General features: G+C 35.6%; 1 protein-coding gene across 14 annotated transcripts in view; it reads left to right on the top strand.

Moving 5' to 3' along the window:
* Positions 1-19,386, top strand: part of slc4a5b (solute carrier family 4 member 5b) — a 52,787-nt gene that overhangs the window by 15,665 nt on the left and 17,736 nt on the right. For 9 of the 14 annotated variants that reach the window (XM_079599103.1, XM_079599102.1, XM_079599107.1 and 6 more), the window contains 8 exons: positions 3,480-3,555; positions 6,303-6,367; positions 7,252-7,452; positions 12,781-12,907; positions 14,382-14,542; positions 15,725-15,874; positions 16,545-16,646; positions 19,222-19,277. In XM_079599103.1, coding sequence (XP_079455229.1) covers positions 6,304-6,367; positions 7,252-7,452; positions 12,781-12,907; positions 14,382-14,542; positions 15,725-15,874; positions 16,545-16,646; positions 19,222-19,277 — 861 coding nt within the window. In that variant the 5' untranslated portion in view covers positions 3,480-3,555; position 6,303. Of the gene's footprint in view, positions 1-3,479; positions 3,556-6,302; positions 6,368-7,251; positions 7,453-9,035; positions 9,341-12,780; positions 12,908-14,381; positions 14,543-15,724; positions 15,875-16,544; positions 16,647-19,221; positions 19,278-19,386 lie in introns of those variants that run through there. The other 5 variants (XM_079599098.1, XM_079599108.1, XM_079599099.1 and 2 more) reach the window with 4 other exon arrangements.

Below are 19,386 nucleotides of genomic sequence, written 5' to 3'. Positions count from 1 at the left end.
TCTGTCATGATCCTGCCTCAAGACTAGAGAAAAATCAAGGACATGAGGGCAGAATCATGACAATCTATCTATCTATCTATCTATCTATCTATCTATCTTTCTATCTATATCCTTTTTTGCACATTTATTTTTTATGTGCTTGTTTTATTTACACACTTGCACAATCACATTTTTCTAGCATAATTTTACAAAAATGTTGTGGTTGTGTGAAATGTTAGTGTACTTCTTTGCAGGTGCCACTTGGTTTGATGCTTTTTATTTAATTCATTGACATTCAGATATTTTTAAGTGTCCAGTTATGTTGTGGAGTAACTATATATTAGATAAAGAGAGGACTAAGTCCCTTTAAGTACCATGGTAATACCATGGCACTTACTTACAGTTTTTGTTTTTTCAATTGCTAACATAATTTTGTCCAATCTGTAGTCACATATTACACAGTAAGCACAACATATATCTGTTATGACCCTATAACACAATTCATGTTGTTTTCAAACAATATACAGTCAAATAACTAAAATGCTTACATTTTCTTTTCACACAAGCTTATACCAAAATCATGGATCTTTCTGGTCTTATTAACAAATGCTTAAACATTGCATGACAGAAATGAAGACCTAATGTTTCCAACCTTAAATATAGTATAAAAAGCCTCTACTTCTGCAACAAAAATGAAAATATTGAAACAACTGATTAGCAGTTTTCTGAGTTATAGTCAGGTGGACATACACTGTTAAAAAGGGACTCTTTGAAATTATTTTGTTCAATGTGGATGCAGAACAACTCATCCTCACAGAACAAAAAAATAATGTCTGAGCGAGGGAGAGGAATAGTTGAAGGAGGGAGAGGAGTAGCTAGATCAGGACAGAGAGGGAGAAGAAGAGTTTGGGGAGAGGAGGAAGAATGTGTGCTGGACTGTGCATCTTTATGTTTTCCCCTTACACATGTGGAACCTAAGCGTATTTATCACTACTGAATAGTGAATTGAAAAGGTAATTGTGACTTTTTTCCCTCTTAATTTCTTCTTTATATCTCACAATTGTGAGAGAGAATTTTTTTTACTCTCAATTGCAAGAAAAAAAGTTAGAATTGTGAGATAAAAAGTCACAACGCCTCTTTTATTCTGTGGCGGAAAAAAAAAGCTTCCATATATAGTAGCCAAAGGCCATGTATATTGGATTTGTTGTTGATCAATGGCAGCAATTTTTATGTTTTCATTTCAGTAAAAGCTTCATGCAAAGCCCCAGAAAGCATGTGTTCTGCATTGGGAACCATTGGCTGCCCTGAGCAATTCTGTTACTTTCTACATTTTTTTTCTACTATACATCCTATGAAGTAACGACTCGTTCATTTTTTAGATACGGTAGTATGTTGCCAAGAATGGCTTACAGTAAAAGGAAACTGAATTATAAAAAATAATGGATTTGTCATTGTCTGCAGGTAGAACTGAAACATGACAAGTAATGCAGTTTTCATAATGCCATCAATTGTTAGTATTCTGACAGTCATTGCGCTATTATTGACTATGTTCATGTTGAATAGAAAACTAGGCCTAGTGTTTTGACAATGATTCTACTTCGAGTCGGGTTTGCTGTGTTTTGATAGTCAGTTTATGTAAAAAAAAAAAAAAAAAAAAAAAAAAAGTTTTTTTAGCATTTTGAAATGTTGAGTTTGTATCTATTTAACAAAATGTGGTTTTGGCCAGAAAATTAACTATTCAACTATAATTATGTGATGTTGGTGTGTTGCTGTGTTGCTGTGTTAAAGGGGTGGTTGATCATGATTTCACTTTTCTAACTTTAGTTAGTGTGTAATGTTGCTGTTTGATCATAAACAACATCTGCAAAGTTACAATGCTCAAAGTTCAAAGCAAAGGAAGATATTTTCTGTTAAAGAAATAGCTTTTTAAAGGATAATTCCGGTATTTAACACCTTGAGTCTATATTGTAGTTTGTTTTGGATGAACAAGAGTGGTGGACAACATTTTTTTGACAATGGTTCCTCTGTCGAGTTTTTGACTATAAAAGAATTGGCCATGGACCCATTTAACATTGGAGTCAATGGGCATGTCCGAAAATGTCATTAAAACAACCTTTAACATTATTTTTCAAAACTGTGCAACTCACCGAGTGATTAGTGATGTTAGTTGATGTTCCAGAAACAAAAAGTGTTGCGAAATACAGTTTCTGTCGTGTTTTATTCGTCATTTTGTAAAATCCCATTGTTGAAAAAATAGTTCCACTATAGCAAAATAAATGGATTGGAATCATATATTGCGACGATATATTGTTTATAATCATCAACGAACACCACTAACCACTCGGTGAGTTTAACAGTTTTGTAAACGAACATTATTGGCTGTTTTAATGACATTTTCGGACATGCCCATTGACTCCAATGTTAAATGGGTCCATGGCCAATTCTTTTATAGTCAAAAACTCGAGAGAGGAACCATTGTCAAAAAAACGTTGTCCACCACTCTTGTTCATCCAAAACAAACTACAATATAGACTCAAGGTGTTAAATACCGGAATTATCCTTTAAGGACTACAACAAACGGCTGGTAGAGACTACACGACATTCCTCCCTGGTTAGTGACATCACCAACCCTAGAATTTACATAAACCCCGCCCCCGGAACACGATTTATAGATTATCAAGACAGAATATGCTAATCAATGACTAGAAGATAACTACACATAAACTACATAAATTCACCAACTAACCATTTAGAGACGTCCTGTTGTTTCTACATGTTGTCACTTCTTGATTCTCTCCATCTTTCTGAGTTCGGTTTGAACATAAAAGGCTAAAAGTTTTTGCAATTTTCAGTGCATGTGTGTGTGAGGTAAAAGGGCACAAGCTCTTGAAGCTCCGCCCCCTGCGCCGGGAGCAGCAGCTCATTTGCATTTAAAGGGACAGACACAAAAACGGTGCACCGTCAAAAAGTGACAACTTTAACATGCTATATAAAAATATCTGTGGGGTGTTTTGAGCTAAAACTTCACATACACACTCTGGGGACATCAAATACTTTTTTTAAATCTTGTGAAAAGGGCATTATACCACCCCTTTAAGAGTTTACAAAAAGTAATTTTAAGTATCAGTAAATGCTTGTTAGCAATTGTAAAGCACTAAATATGTTATATATTCCTAAGCTGCGCATGGACAATATTGTTTCATATTTGTTTTTTGTAATATGCATTTAACAAGTAGGCTTGGATAAAGAACCACATGATTGTGAATTTAGATTTATGATGAACTATCAGACAATAGCTTGTTTAATCAGAAAACAGCCCGCCGGGTGTTCGGGGTGAGCGTGCTGTGTGCGTGTCATTTATTGAGCTTCATGTCACCCGTCATCATACTGTGTTCAGTGCTGTGCTTATATGACCTGAAGCGTTTGACTGTTCAGCCAATCACAGGCGGTGATGGATAATCATTGTGATCCGCTGTCTCTATGTGTCTGATACTGTACAGAGAAACAAGCCTGATCTCATCTGATACTTACAGATGCTCATCACACTGGTCACCTCAACGCCTCTTCTGTAATAAGGTAAGAGCTGGTTCTTTTTCTTTTTAAAGCTCCTGGTAAAAGTATTAGAAAAGTAATTGATTTCTTCAGCAACTTGGTTAATATTAAACGATTACTTTTTGATGACGAGGCCTGAAAAGATCCAAGATCTAGTAAAAAATGAAAACCTTCAACCAATCACCATTAATTTGATTTGTAAATTTAAATTTACTGTTTATATACGTGTGTGTGTGAGTGTGTGAGTGTGTGTGTGTGTGTGTGTGTGTGTGCTATATTAGTGCTGTCAATCGATACTAGATTAACTAGATTAGAATCGATTATTAATCAGACATTTTTCTGTGATTAATCACGATTAATTGCGATTAAAAACACTTAATTTTTTATACTTTTTTCAATATTTAATGTAATAATTTCACATTTATTCTCCAAAATAATGTTGTAGAGACAACGTACAGACAGTATATTTTAAATACTTGTTTAATGGCATCTTTTTATGAATGAAGGCCATTTCATGTCTCGATGAAAATCCCCCCCCCCCCATTTTAAACATTAATTATAGCCATTCAACATTACAGTCTATTGAAAGCTATACTTTTAAAAAAAAAACATTTGTGAGTGAGTGGAGGCGGGGCTAATTTGCATATTTTTTTTCAAACCGCTAGGACAAAGGATGACAGAAAATACGAATGCTGCGTTAATTGGGTAACACGTTAAACTGGACAACAATTAATCACATACAAATTTTTAAAAATTGTTTTCAAACAGGTTTCCAGAACATTTTTGCCATTATTCAACCAACACATGGTTTATTTATATGGACTTATTATTGTCTCTGTAGGCTTTATTAAAGTGGGATAAGGGAAAGTATTTTAACTTGTATTTTAACAGCTGTACTATTAATTGGTTCTTTTGATACTGGATCAAAAAAAAAAAGTTGATAACTCTTTGTATTGGAGTAATTCTAAGTATAAATGTGTAAATCTGTGGACATATCCCCCTTCATATGATCACATCGTGTTCTCCTGCGGATCAATGATGCTGTCAGTCCTGATTATCTGTCTGAGTTGTTTTCTGTCTGGTGTGAAGGACACTGATCATCATATACACTAGTGTTAATTACTGTATTAAATGCCGTCTTGCATTACAGCACTTCAGCTTGGGTGGCCAACAAAATGATTGTGTAACTAACATGGCATTATGTTTCTGACAGCATTGTATTCGTTTCACACATCAGTGATGTTTAATAGTTTTTGTTTCTTTATTCATGAAAGACAAGCAGAAAAGAAAAATCTGTGTAAATTGTTCATAAATCCATTCGTATATAAATTGTCAAAATCAATTCATTTGGACAATTTATGTATGAATGTTTTATATACATTTTTCACATTCTGATCTTGTGTAAAAAAAGGCCCAGTTACTTTCCAAGCTTTGAGAGAATTTCTAAAGAACCAGAAAATGAACACTTCTCAATAGGAATAATTTAAATGGATTTTTTGGATTATTTTTCAATATTTACACAAATAATGTTTGTCCTAGGTTTTGGAGTTGTGTGTGTATCGATTCAGTGCGATTTGTGAACAAATCATTCAGACCGGTTTTGTGAACTGAATCAAGTGATTCATTGAAAAGATTCGACTCAAAAGAATAATTTGTTCATGAATCGAATATCCCTGCAGAATATACACAATAGTCTTTTAATTACTTATTCCTTCTGTATAATTTTATTTACCGGTATGTATGGATTTTTTACTGTAGTTGGAAGGAGATTGAGGCCGGACGCCAGCTGGATTTGAACCTGCAAGTTGTGTGTTGCAAGGACATGCACTGCATGGCTCTCTTTATGGGATTTTTGTAATGCAGAAATGTGGGACACAGCTACTGCTTCTGAATGTATGAATCGATCAATTATGTGACAGTGTGTGACATAAGAGAGCCGTGTGTGTGTGTGTGTGTGTGTGTGTGTGTGTGTGTGTGTGTGTGTGTGTGTGTGTGTGTGTGTGTGTGTGTGTGTGTGTGTGTGCTCGCGCACTGACAGTGGAAATCCTCCCATAATTATGCCAATGCATTGGGTTTTCCTTTCCCACCAGCGACAGGGACATTGATCTCATGACCAATGAGATCTCATGGTCCACGTGTCACATCGCGCAGGGTTCTTTCAGGTCCTCTTACGGTCACTGAAGCTGAGACTGAGACCACGCTGGAGGCATTGAAATGACTGGCTGCTATAACTAGCTAAACCAAATAAACTTAACCAATAAGCACAAAGTTTAACTTTAACATGTAACTTTAATTAGGTAGAAGGAAATATATGCATAGCTTACAAAATTGTAACTAATAGATATCACCATACTTCAACATTACTTCAACCATGCACAGTACATTAAGGCAATTCTATTGACAATTCTAGTTTTCTGAAATGTTATGTTTAAGTATGCAAATGTGGCATTATCCTGTAAAAATTTCAAAATATTGTAATAATATTAATTTGCATACATTTCCAAAACAGATTTTTTTTTGACATATTATAGTTAGAGAAATGTTTTAATTGTAATTTAAATCTAGTGACTCAAATAGATACAGTGTGAGAAAATACTTAAAAATCCCTTAAATGTGTCTTTTAGATGTTTTCTTGCCTCTAATCTGAAAGACAACAAGTAATGTAAGCTAAATGGTTCAAAATCTCAAAACTGACCAGTGCATGAAAAATGTTTTGCCTGTACTGTCTTTCCTTAATAGTATATATTTTATTCTTCTGTTTTTCCTATCAGGATGGACCATGAGTCGCATGGCAGCAGGAAAAGTCACCGCAGCAGACACAACGAGGATGAGGGTGGTGAGAGGATGCTCATTTTTTATGTTATGTCTTGGCAGATGTACCTGTCCTGACCTACAAACCAATTTTTGATAAAGAAACGAATTAAATTATTTTTGTTTACTGTTTTTTTTTTCAATGATCAAATTGTACAGTTATTGTTAAAGTTTTTACAGTTTTATGTATTTATTTATTTATTTTCAATATTTGTCACAGAAATGAATATAACATAAAAACATAGACATATAAACATATATATTATATTATACCATGTGTGCACCTCTTGATGGAAATAAATGTTGTGATGTTATTTCCATCAAGAGGTGCATACATTTTTGGTCAAGATCTTGTATTGTCAATGCAAGAGTCCAGCACTGTGTAAAGTCTCCTCCAGCACATCCCAAAGACTCTCAATGCATTTAAAATCTGGACTCAGAGGAGACGATTCATATGTGAAAATGATTCTTCATGATCCTCACAACCATTCTTTCACAATCTGAGCCTGATGAATCTTGACATTGTCATCCTGGAATATGGCCATGATGTGTCTCATACAAAAAAAGTTACACACTCCATCAACTAGGGTTAGAAAAACTGTTGCCAAACATATAAGATGCTAGAAACATAATAATCACTGAAATAATGATCCAATCATTGACTCTTAAGCATTTGCCTATTGACATCCAAACAGCGACTGTTTTTTTGGCCGGGCAGTGTATAAACAATACACACACACACACACACATATATATATATATGTATGTGCATATATGCAAAGGTGATGAATTAAATTAACACATCCCAGCACATGAACTTATTTGCTGAAAATGAATCTTACTGGGCTGTGAATTATACTACTAATATATATAATAGTAACTCACAGGTCTTTCATTCTCTGGTTTTAGAGTCCGTCTACATTGGCGTCCCAGTGCCACGGGGCTACAGAAGGAAGCGCAGGCATCACAGACACTCGTCACGACATTCCCACGAGCGTGACGGCCGGGAGAAGCACCACAACCATCACGAACATCAGGATCCAGAGGAACCATGTGATGCAGATGAGGGGGAGCAGGATTCAAACGAGCTCTCTGACATCAACTTCACCAGTGAGCTTCTCTTAAACATTATTATTCTTGACATAACAAAAAAGGTCTATAGTTTCCATCAAAATACAATTAAATACAGTTCAATGTAATTTTAGCATTAGTGAGATACTATGATAGTTTTTGGTTATTTCGATAGTCCACTTTAGACATTCTACTACTAACTATAAGTAACTTTGTAACTCTCATTAGAGTATTAGTAGACTGTTAGGTTAGGGTTAGTAGAATAAGTTGAAATGTACTTGTACATGTTGGGGAATCATCACAATAAAGTGTTAGCAGATATTAAGCTACAGTCTACTAATGCTGTAATCAGTGATGCCGGTAGCGCCGGTAATGTTACTCTAATCTGACCACTTTTTTCAGTAACGAGTAATCTAACGCGTTACTATTTCCAAACCAGCAATCAGATTAAAGTTACTTATCCAAGTCAATGTGCGTTACTATTTTTGTAATTTTCCTTAGTAAAAATTAGGGCTGTAACGATATGTGATATTAAACCGAAATCGCGACACTCAGATCCACGAACCTGTGACGCGGTGTGAGAAGGCAGAATCGCGACACACCCCTTCCAACTCCCAGAGTTATCCTGTCCTAATAGTATTATATGAAGTTAAAGGACAAGTTCGGTATTTTACACTTAAAGCCCTGTTTTCAGATAGTTTCTGATGAAATAGAACGGTTAAGATTAAAATTTGGACAGATGCTGCTGGCCCGAGAATTTTCGGTTTCTTTTGCTTTCCCCCCCACCTCCACAATGGCTGCATAGGTGCACTGGAACATTCCTTCCTAAAACGCATTAGGAAGCCTATCTTTTGTAGCGATGTGAGCATATCAGTGAACACCCCTGACCACTCGGTGAGTTTCACGTCTTTGTAAACGAAAGTTTAATGGGTTTTTATTTTTGTATTCTCCGTTTTCATTTTAAATTTAGTTAAAGTTTAAGCAATTTTGTTGTGTGTTTTTGCCATTATATCTTGTTTTTTTTTATATGCTTTCTATCATTTTTATTATTGTGTAGTTATTTGTAGTTATGGTAGTTAGTAAATCAAGTTAAACGAACTTAAAATGAACAATGTTGCTTTGGCAACTAGTCGATTTTTTAAGTCAAGTAACACTTTTTTTTATAGTTTTATTTTTAGTTAACTATACAGTAACTTTATTTAAAGGTGACGTAGTTACACATTACTGTATGTACTAACTACAGTAATAACAGTAAATTATGCTCAATTACAAGTAACTAACCCTAAACTAAACCCTAAGACTAAACATTACTCTATAGTAAGTACATGTAGTTAATAAATATTACTCAGTACTCATTTGAGTTAAGTACGATGTAACTACGTCACCTTAAATAAGTGTAACCAGCTGTAATAACCCTGATACAGTTACTGCTTTAAAATAACATGCATCATTAAGGATTATTGATGGAAACATGTCTGAGAGTTGTTTGAGGATTTAGAATTAAATTCTGAAGTGAGAGAGAGAGAGAGAAAGAGAAAGGGAGGGATCAGCAAAGCTGGAGGAGGAGAAAAACACTCGTTGGGCCTTTCATGCGTGTGGCACTTTGCCCTGCTTTAGTTTTCAGGAAAGAGCAACATTGCTGAAGAGAAAAGTTCAAGAACAAGAGCACTTGCTCACAGGGAAGGTGTATATAAAATGAGGGAAAAGGCCTAACGGATTCATTTTAAAAGAGGCTGAGGTCAACGGGTGGACATTTCAGAATAGTTATTGTGGATCTTTTTCTTTCAATGAAACAATAAACGTGGGATTTACTGAAGGATGGAGCAGGAACAGCGTAGGTCGACGGGCTCGTTTAGTATTCAGGACTCTGTACAGTCACTGACGTCCAGTCTGGGCTCTCAGAACACTCTCCTGAGCAGCTGCACAGGTACAGGTGCGCTTCATCTCTTTCCCTTACTCTTGCTGACTTTTGTTCTTATGGGTTTCTTTCTGTAACTGTGGTCAGAGCACATTTGGTTTGGAGTTTGATACTGGTAAATCATGACCTTGTTGAGTCTATTAGTCTATTAGCAAGTTTTTTGCTGATACAGAAATAACAGTACTGAAGTCACAAGGTTGGTTGATGATTGTAGTAGTTTTTTTTTTTTTTTATCCTCGTGAAGCCTAGGACAATCATTTTCTTTTCTCTTTTTTTTTTTTTCATGAACGTGACATTTTCATGACATTTGAGGACATTTACTCCCAAAATAACTTCTGTAATGCAAATAATAATAAACGATTTAAATGGTAAAGTACATCAGGATAGCACTTAATGCACTTCCTTTTTGTGCAATATTTCAATACATAAAAAAAAAAAAAATTGTATAACCATAATTTGTATATTTCTGTGTTTAATTTCATGTGTAATAATAATTAACTACATGTACTACCGGTACTTACTATAGGGTTAGGGTTAGGATTGGGGTTTGGTTTAGGGATAGTTGCATGTAATTATACATAATTTATAGTTATTACTACAGTAACTACATGTTACTGTAACAAAGACACTGTAAAATAAAATGCTACAATTTATTCTTATTCTTATTTACTTTTTTCTTTTAATTTGGATATGCAAAATGAGCCACACATCAGGTTTAATGAGATTCACTCATTGCCGCTGGATGGAAAAAGACACATTTCTAAGATTAATCTACAACTTTCAATAATAATTTGCGTCAAACTTTGTTTAAATGTTCAGTAGTGTCCATATTGGCATGATTTTGCATTAAATGCATCTATATAAATTGTGAAACACATCAACATTTCAGTTCTGTAAGGTTCGTCTCAAGAAGAAATCTCAGGATTTAACATCTGCTTTTATTGGAGTCAAAATGTTTTAAGGTCAGTAATTAAAGACTGACCTAAAGAAATTCATTGTCGATTCATTGAATTCTACGGCAACATGTACTATCAAAGTTTGATTGAAGGGAGCTATAATTAAGCTGATGCGTTGTACTCTACTCTGCATTGGCATTCTACAACCACACGTAATTGTGATTTTTACTTTAGGATTAGAAGGATTACATGGAGAAAAACACCCACGTGCTAATAATCCTGAGGAAAAGCCAGAGATTGAGAGGAAGGTCGCAAAAAGATTGTCATGCTTGAGCTCACAGGCACCGACTTGCACCTTGAGTTTTCAATAGATTGCTCTAAACTTCAGATTTAATACACATAACATTAGATTGTGAACAGGTTTTAGTAACCTCCACTGGAATTTATGTAAGCTGACTTTACCTAAAATATAAAGTCGATCATTTTGATTAAATCAGTACAGGTCTATTGACATTAGATATTGATTCTGGCATTGTACATCAGATTAGATTAAGCTACTGTCATGTGGTTATTTAAGATAATCGACTGAACAAATTCTTTTGATATGCTTTCAGATATCGTCAGATTTATGCACATTTATCTTCAAAGGACGATTATTAAGATCTTTAAATAATCCTGTTGATTTGATTCTGACTTTATCGGCTGATGCATGACTCGAGTGAAGAGTTGAGCTGGATTCAGTGCGTTCTCAGATCTCAATTCTCGTTCAGATAGATACATGAATTATGATCGAGTCGTTGATGGCCTTAGGGAGTATTGCATCGTAATGTTCCTGGTCAGTCATATTCAGATTTAATTTCATGCAGGGTCAATTCAAATTCAAACTCGGTTGTACTATCAGGGTGTGTTGAGCTATTATTGACACATTTGCATGGACATTTTTTATTTGCTTGTTTTTTCTTAATGCTTTATTTGTCACAGTGTCTGGTTTGTGTTTCCCTGGGTATCCACTAGAGGTCCTCGTCCCCTGCGGTGTCTGTCACATTATGTACTGCATTCCCCACAATCCTTGTCTGCACTTATCACTGTTCATTGCACTCAGCTGTTCCCCGTCATTGTTCCCAGCTGTTCCCTGTTATTCATTGTTAGTTCTGTGTGTGTATATATACCCTGGTTGTTTCAATGTTTGTCACGGAGTCCTTGTTATGTATCACACCACTTCGGATGTCTGTTCCACCTGGTTCTGTTCTTACTTGTTTCTTTTTTAGTTTCTTGTGTTGGATTGCCTTTTGGATTTTGACCTTTGCTTGGACTGGATAATGATTTACGGATTACCCTATTAAATACTACTGCATTATTGGATTTTATCGTGCTTTCTCTGTGTGTGGATCGTGACATTATTGCTTGCTATGATCATTATTTCTAAGTTGATTTGGATATAAGCATCTGCCGTTTCTTTTCAAAGTTACATGATTTTCACATGGCAGTTTATACAACAGGCGAAAAAATACAATATCTTTAGATTGAAAGAAGGACCCGAGCCATACATAACCACCCACAACACCTTAGCAACACCCTGGCAACCACTCTCAACAAACTAGCATCATGCAAACAACACTGCTGTTCAAAAGTTTTATTATTTTTTATTATTAATACTTTTATTCAGCAAGGATTCATTAAATTGATCTAAAGAGACAGTAAAAGCTTTTAACAGTAAAGACATTTATGATTTTACTAAATAATTATATTTCAAACAATCCTAAAAAAAGAAAATGTATCACTGTTTCCACCAATATTTGAAGCAGCACAACTGTTTTCAACATTGATAATAATAAATGTTTCTTGAGCAGCAAATCAGCATATTACAATGATTTCTGAAGGATCATGTGACACTGAAGACTGGAGTAATGATGCTGAAAATTCAGCTTTGATCACAAGAATAAATTACATTTTTAAATTATTAGAATAGAAAATGGTTACTTTAAATTGTAATAAAAAAAATCTATTTTTGATCTAATAAATGTAGCCTTTGTGAGCATAAGTGACTTCTTTCAAAACCATTAAAATCTTGCCGACCCCACAGTTTTGAATGATAGTGTATACGGTATGTATATATATATATAATAATTGCTTCTATTGTTTCTCATTTGTAAGTCGCTTTGGATAAAAGTGTCTGCTAAATGAATAAATGTAAATGTAAAATGTAATATATATATATACTTCAGATTATATCATAGTAGAGAGAATACAGGAAGTGATGGGGAAAATGAGAGGTCGAATCAGAGATGGTTGCAAGCAAGATTCAAACTTACTTCACCCACAAGTCTCAATGTATTGGAGCATGTAAAGTTCTGACTCTTGTTTGGCTTACTTGCATTGCTCAAATACTACATATACTACAAATACTACTCCTTTGCATTTTTAGATAAATACATGGCTTTGCATTCTATCAAACTATCTTACGCTTTGTGTGTGTGTGTGTGTGTGTGTGTGTGTGTGTGTGTGTGTGTGTGTGTGTGTGTGTGTGTGTGTGTGTGTGTGTGTGTGTGACAGTGTCCCCTGCTGCTGAAAGACTACGCCACATCCTCAGGGAGGAAGATGAGCCCACACCCACCCTCTTCACTGAGATGGACACACTGCAGCATGAGGGCGGAGAGATGGAGTGGAAAGAGTCGGCCAGGTGACGCAAACAAGATCACATAACACATAGGGCGCTTCTCATTTCTTATTGTGCATCCTTGTTTCCTTTCTTCACTTCCTTTCAGGGGTGTTAGCTCCACCCCTGAGGATGCGAGTGTACCTGTGTATCCTCGCTCATGCCTCCCCAGAAAGCTTCCTCGTTCCTCGCCCTCCACACGGTGCAATTGACCCTTCGCAGGGAGCTTGATTGACAGGTGATCTGCCCAATCATACTTCGCCATCCGCCATTTTGTCTGACAAAGCAGTCAGGAGAGTTAGTAGATTAACATGGGAGGATTTGAACTTGAGAAGCGGAGTGTACTGACGCCTTTCCGCGGTTAAAACAACATTCCTCCTTATGTTCATTCATGTTTATTTGATGCTATAAATTAATTAGAAGGAAGAGATGATCGGTTCACGAGCAGCTTTAACTGATGCTCTACAGCGATCTGTCAGACACATTAAAGAGCCACAAAACGGTATTTGTTGTTTAGATTTATTTTTAAAAATGACCAAATTTGAAAGGTGAGACTTTGTTTAATATGTTTAATATCAAAAGTAACCGAAAAGTAACCTGGTCTGTCCTGTCTGTCAGCGCGTTGTCAGTCTCCTCTCTGCTCCACGATGTATTTTTCACTGCGTGAGAACATGGTGTGGCGTGAGAGCGGCGTAGCTTGTCGGACATAGCGACAGTAACTAAGGGGGGCGGGTCTTTGCGAACGGTCAATTAGAGAATTGAGATGTCCTTCAAGATGACTTAGTACGATCGGAGCGAGGAAACAAAGAAGCATCAAATTGAGTATTGAGAAGCACTCGTACACTTCTGAAGCCTTTTGTGATCAGGGGTTTTCAATCTTTTAGATGTCATTGACCCCCAAATATGATCATCCTTGTTATGAGGGACCTCCACCCTAAAATTTTAATAATTTATATTTTGAAAAATGTGTATTATAAATCTAAAATTAGTTTCTGTTAAGTTACATTATTATAATTTTTCAACCCACTATATTAATTTATAGTTAAATGTTAGTTGAAAAAACAATACACTGACTAACTGGTAACACTTTACAATAAGGTCCCTTTACTTAAAATGAACTAACAATTAAAAAGACTTCTGAAACATTTAATAATCTTTATTAATGTTCATTTCAACATTTACTAATACATTAAATCAGTTATTCTATTACTTATATTACCAGAGCTAACATGAACAAACAATTAACAGCTGTATTTTTATGAACTAACGTTTACAAAGATTAGTAAATACTTTAAAAAATGTAGTGTTCATTGTAAGTTAATGTTAGTTAATGCACTAACTAATAATGGGACCTCATTGTAAAATATTTACGACTAACTTTTTAAAGGGATTTATTGATCATATTGCAATGATTTCCAGCCATTTAATTGACAAAACCTCAAAGTGTTTCATGGGAAGAAAAGTGTGTAATGTTGTATCTTCTGTTTATTTGCATCAGGTGGGTTAAGTTTGAGGAGAAGGTGGAGGAGGGTGGAGAGAGGTGGAGCAAACCGCACGTGTCCACGCTGTCTCTGCACAGCCTGTTCGAGCTGCGCACCTGCCTGCAGACGGGCTGTATCCTGCTGGACCTGGAGGGATACTCTCTGCCACAGATAGTGGGTCAGTACACCGTCCATACAGAGCCAAGAGCAGAACCACCTTTAATCTGGGACTACAGAACTCCAGTTAGAACACACATCATTCACAAAGTTCTACATGTTCTACTTATTTAAGATTCCGTTTCATAAATGTATTGTAATTCTGGTCAAAATATTTTTTTTATCTTTTAAAGAAATTTATACTTTTATTCACCAAGGATGCATTAAATTAATCAAAAGTGATGGCAAAGACATTTATAATGTTACAAAATATTTGTATTTACTCAAAAATATGATGCAGCACAACTGTTTTTAAATTTAATAATAATCAGAAATGTTTCTTGAGCAGCAAATCATCATATTAGAATGATTTCTGAAGGATCATGGGACACTGAAGACTGGAGTGATGATGCTAAAAATTCATACATTTTATAATTTATTCATATAGAAAACAGTTCTGAAAGAGTATTTCGCAATATTTCTGCTTTTACTGTATTTTGATCAAATAAATGCATCCTTGGAGAGAAAAGAGACTTATTTTAAATACATTTTATAAAACCCATTTAAGAATGGTAGTTTTATATTGGTTAATTCTTAATTTTGCTATTAATAGGAGTGCAGTACTATCATATTTTACCACATTTAAATAAATTCAACAGAATTCCAAATTCTTTCCATTAAAATTAGTGCAGATAAAAATTCAACAATTATAGCATGCAGTAGTCAAATTTATATTGCTCAATTTTGCTCTTTTATGATATTTAATGGGGTTCTGATCAATGTTTAATTAAAGCATCGACTTTGTGACCACAGTCTCTAGCTTCAGTTGCTAATGTGCCTCTTGAGACCAGGGGAGTGAGGTTTACCCGCACAGCTCTTACTAGCTTGCCACGGTTACAAATGGATATATACAGTTAAATATATAGATATATACAATGAAGAAAGCAGCTCGGAACATTTGGTTTTGGGAAAAGTTGATAAGAAAAGTTCATATTTAGATCTCAGACTTTGTTTGCAGAGGAGACATTACTGGAGTCTCTATACTCAAGAGAAACATTTGAGAAGAACTAGCCTTCCATTTGCTTTATATACTCTCATTACTGTCTGGGAGAAAAAGTTGAGACCTCATTTGTGTTTTTTCTTTTTCCTGTGTGTTTAAATATGGATTTTAATGCATTTGTGTGTGTTTTTCTCTCTTTCACAGATGACATCATTGAGAAGCAGGTGCAGGAGGGTCTTATAGCTCCAGAGATCCGTGAGAAGGTCAGTTTCGTCCTCTTGCGGAAGCACCGTCACCAGACCAAGAAGCCGATCCACCGCTCACTGGCTGACCTCGGAAAATCCAGCCCCTCGAGTAAGAGTCCGCTATGTAACCTGCCCCACAGACAGTGATATTTCCAGAGTCCCCAGTCTCTCTCTAACTCTTGCCTTTTCAAATCATTTCCAATAAACTTATTTTTCTTAAAGTGACCCTATTATGCTATTTTTATGTTTTGGAGTCTCCTACAACAGGTTTACTTGCATCAAAGGTTCAAAAACACTTTAATTTTCTTACACCTCATTTCTCAAAGACTCTGAAAACGACTCGTTTGAAGATTCAGTCTCTAAGCCCCGCCTTTCCGAGAGCTACTCTGCTCTGATTGGTCAGGTGGCTCAGGTCAAAGTAGATGTTTTTTGCGGGCAGCCAATGAAGAGCATAGGCTGGCATTATGCAAATTTGTTACATTGTTGTGTAGGTTTGTAACACAGGAAGTGAGACTGGAATTACTGATGACTCATTCCGGCAATTCAGAATTTATTCTTTCTTTTAGGAGACAATAACTTTATTTGTTGTGCACTTTGATCTTTAAAACATTGCAGACCTTTTACTTTTTACAAACAGCTAGATCACACACTACATGACAGATAATATCTGAAAAAGCATAATAAGGGCACTTTAATTCTTGAGTTTCCACTTTATTCTTTTACCTGTCCTGTCGTCTTTATCATGTCTTTCTCTGTGTCTGATCTCGGGTCTGTATCAGACCGCAGTCCGAGCCCGAGCCCGAGTCCTCGCTCTGGGTCGGGTTTCCATCGCTCTACTGAGGACCTGCGAGCTCGCCAGAGCGGCGGCTTAAGCAAACTGCGTGAGTCTGAGCTTCTGGCTCTTCTCTCTTCCATTGATTTATCTACAACCTCTTCCAGATCTCTGGAATTTTCCATCTTAAGTTCACTCTGGCGTCCCTTAAAGGGATACTTCAGGATTTAGCATTAAGCTTTGTATCTGTAGAAAACCTGTAGTATTATCAAATTACCGTGCTTCCCTCCCTCATATCCCCCTGAGACGAGAGATTTATGTATTTTTTGTCTGAAAAAAATCCTCCGATGACTCAAAAATCGGCATTTTGCATCATCGGAGGCTTTTTTGGCCAGAACTACAGCCAGTAGAAGGTGCTAGATCCGCATGTTTTCAGCCCGCCCATAGAGGGTGGGATCTCACTCACAGAATGTCAATTAGTGTCAGCGATCTTTTTTTGGAAGCTAAGCTAACAGGCTCTTATTCTGGGGAGAAAGCTGAGTAGTAGGGGGCCGTCAAGAACGTCCAAAATGTCCGGGATTCGGCTTTTGCTTTCTGCAGTCGCCGTTCATTGTTTACATGCAAACCTTTTGTTTCAATCTAACTGAATTCATTCCGATTGGTGAATCTGAATGTAGTGTTTACATGAACGCTAAACAAGTGATGGGTTAATGTGCGTTTTAACATTGCTAAGAAAATTCCCACTCCTCTGTGAGAGATATGAGACCGGTGCGTCTCACAGGTGCCGCTCATCAGTAATCACGCCACCGGCCTCGCGTCGTTCTCCCGCGGCCCTCAGTCTCGTCCTGCTCGCCACAGTAAACATGATGAATGGCGACTGTAGAACGCAAAAGCCGAATCCTGGACATTTTGGGCGGTCTCGAAATCCCGGGCAGATTAGTCACTAGTTTCCTCCATTACGAGTTTCACCATTTCCTCGTCACTAGTAGCCTAGCCTTGTTGTTTAACTGCGCTCTGTTACTGGTAGGCGTGGCTTGGGAGTGACCTCGTAGGGCAGTGAAGCAAGTGCATTCTGGGAGTTGTTGCTTTTTATCCACATGAGCCACAAATACATTTTCTGGCTTTTCTCAGTCTAGAAGGCTCCAAATTCAAAAATAATTTCACATTTCTACTACATAAATGACCCATTTTAAATACACATTCATCTTTACAGAGGTGAAGTATCCCTTTAAGATGAACTTTTGGTTTTCTAATAAGCTTTCCTACTGTCTCAAGTTGCGTTACCCTAAATCACCAACTCGCATCAAAATGCATGACCCTGCAAACTGCTGTCAGTGTGAACAACCTTTAACTTCACATAGCATCATCCACTGACTAACTGTGTGTAGTTGCAACATTTCTCAAGTATGCAACAGTGCATTTCTGCCATTGTTCTGAGGATTAGAGATTATTAGAAAGGTCTTGACTTTGGTTTTTCATTCTTGTTTGTCACGATTTGTTTCTGTACTCTGGGTACTTTAGGCCAGAAAAACAATAATCTTTTTCTTGTCTTTTAAAGAAAAGGTTCCAATAAGCATACAACCAGTACAAAGTTTGGAATAATTAAGATTTTTTTTAAATGTTTTTGAGAGAAGTCTCTAATGCTCACCAAGGCTGCAGTAATATTGTGAATTATTTATTATAATGATATATATAATATTTATTAAATAACTGTTTTCTGTTTTAACCACTGTTTTTAACATTGATAATAAGAAGAAATGTTTATGCCATCACAGGAAATTACATACATTACAAATAAATTAAATGTTATAATATATCATCATGAATGTATTGAACATGAATATATTAATATTTTAATTCAAATTGTTGTTTTTGATCAAAGAAATGAAGCACTGGTGAGCATAAGAGACTATTAATTAATTCAGATTTTGACCAGTAGTGTGTGTCTTTCAAACATAAAGCAGCACATATTTAGTAAAAATATAAAAAGCACACAGTAATTTGTAAAAAAAAAAAAAAAAAAAAACATGGTTGTATAAAAGGCCCAGTTTTGTCACATGGACATCCCTATATGCAAAATTGGGTCTGTTCCAAAACTTTCCAAGCGAACGTGACGTTTGGAAGTTTAAGATGTATTGTACATGAATATTATAATCAGAAAGTAACATGATATATTATTAAAGTATCTAAAATCTTTTTTGGTATGGGGTGACAATGTCCCATTGTTTTTGCTTGCAAAATAATTTGTGATGAATGTGTTGTTTGTATTTGGCATGCATCTGACACTGAAATCATAATACAATTCTGTGTTATTTTAACGTTATTTATATACTATTTATTAATATTTTATGGGCTTTTATTTTATTATTTCAGTTTTTATTAGTTGTAGTGATTTAGTTATATGCGTTTGACATTTTTACCAGTTTTTTTCAATTCCCATTTATTTTATTATTTTATTTTTATTTAAGTCTTAGTAATACTTTTAGTAATTTAGTACTTCGACTTTAACTTATTTTATTTGAGTTATTTGCCAAGGCAACATTTCTAATTTTCGTTTACGCTTTTCATCTAATATTTATATTTTATTTCAGCTTTATTATATTTAATTTAATAGTTTTGGTTTGAGTTAACAAAAACAACACTGATTCAGTTAATAATGAAAGTGTTTCATCTGTGCTTCTCAGATCCTTCTCAGTGCCGCAGCATGAATGATATTTCCGTCACGCCCAGCACCGACCAGGTACAACAGTTTTCCATTCGGTTTCCTAACATTGTCTGATTTTTTTTCACATGAACATTAAAATACATAGAAAATTTACTTTTTCATCAGCAAAGTGTAAACAAGATGA

Source organism: Phoxinus phoxinus, assembly GCF_949152265.1.
Source record: "Phoxinus phoxinus genome assembly, chromosome: 23".
In the NCBI taxonomy this organism is placed as follows: Eukaryota; Metazoa; Chordata; class Actinopteri; order Cypriniformes; family Leuciscidae; genus Phoxinus; species Phoxinus phoxinus.
The sequence above is the reverse complement of the archived record's forward strand: the minus strand, read 5'-3'. Positions and strand labels throughout refer to the sequence as shown.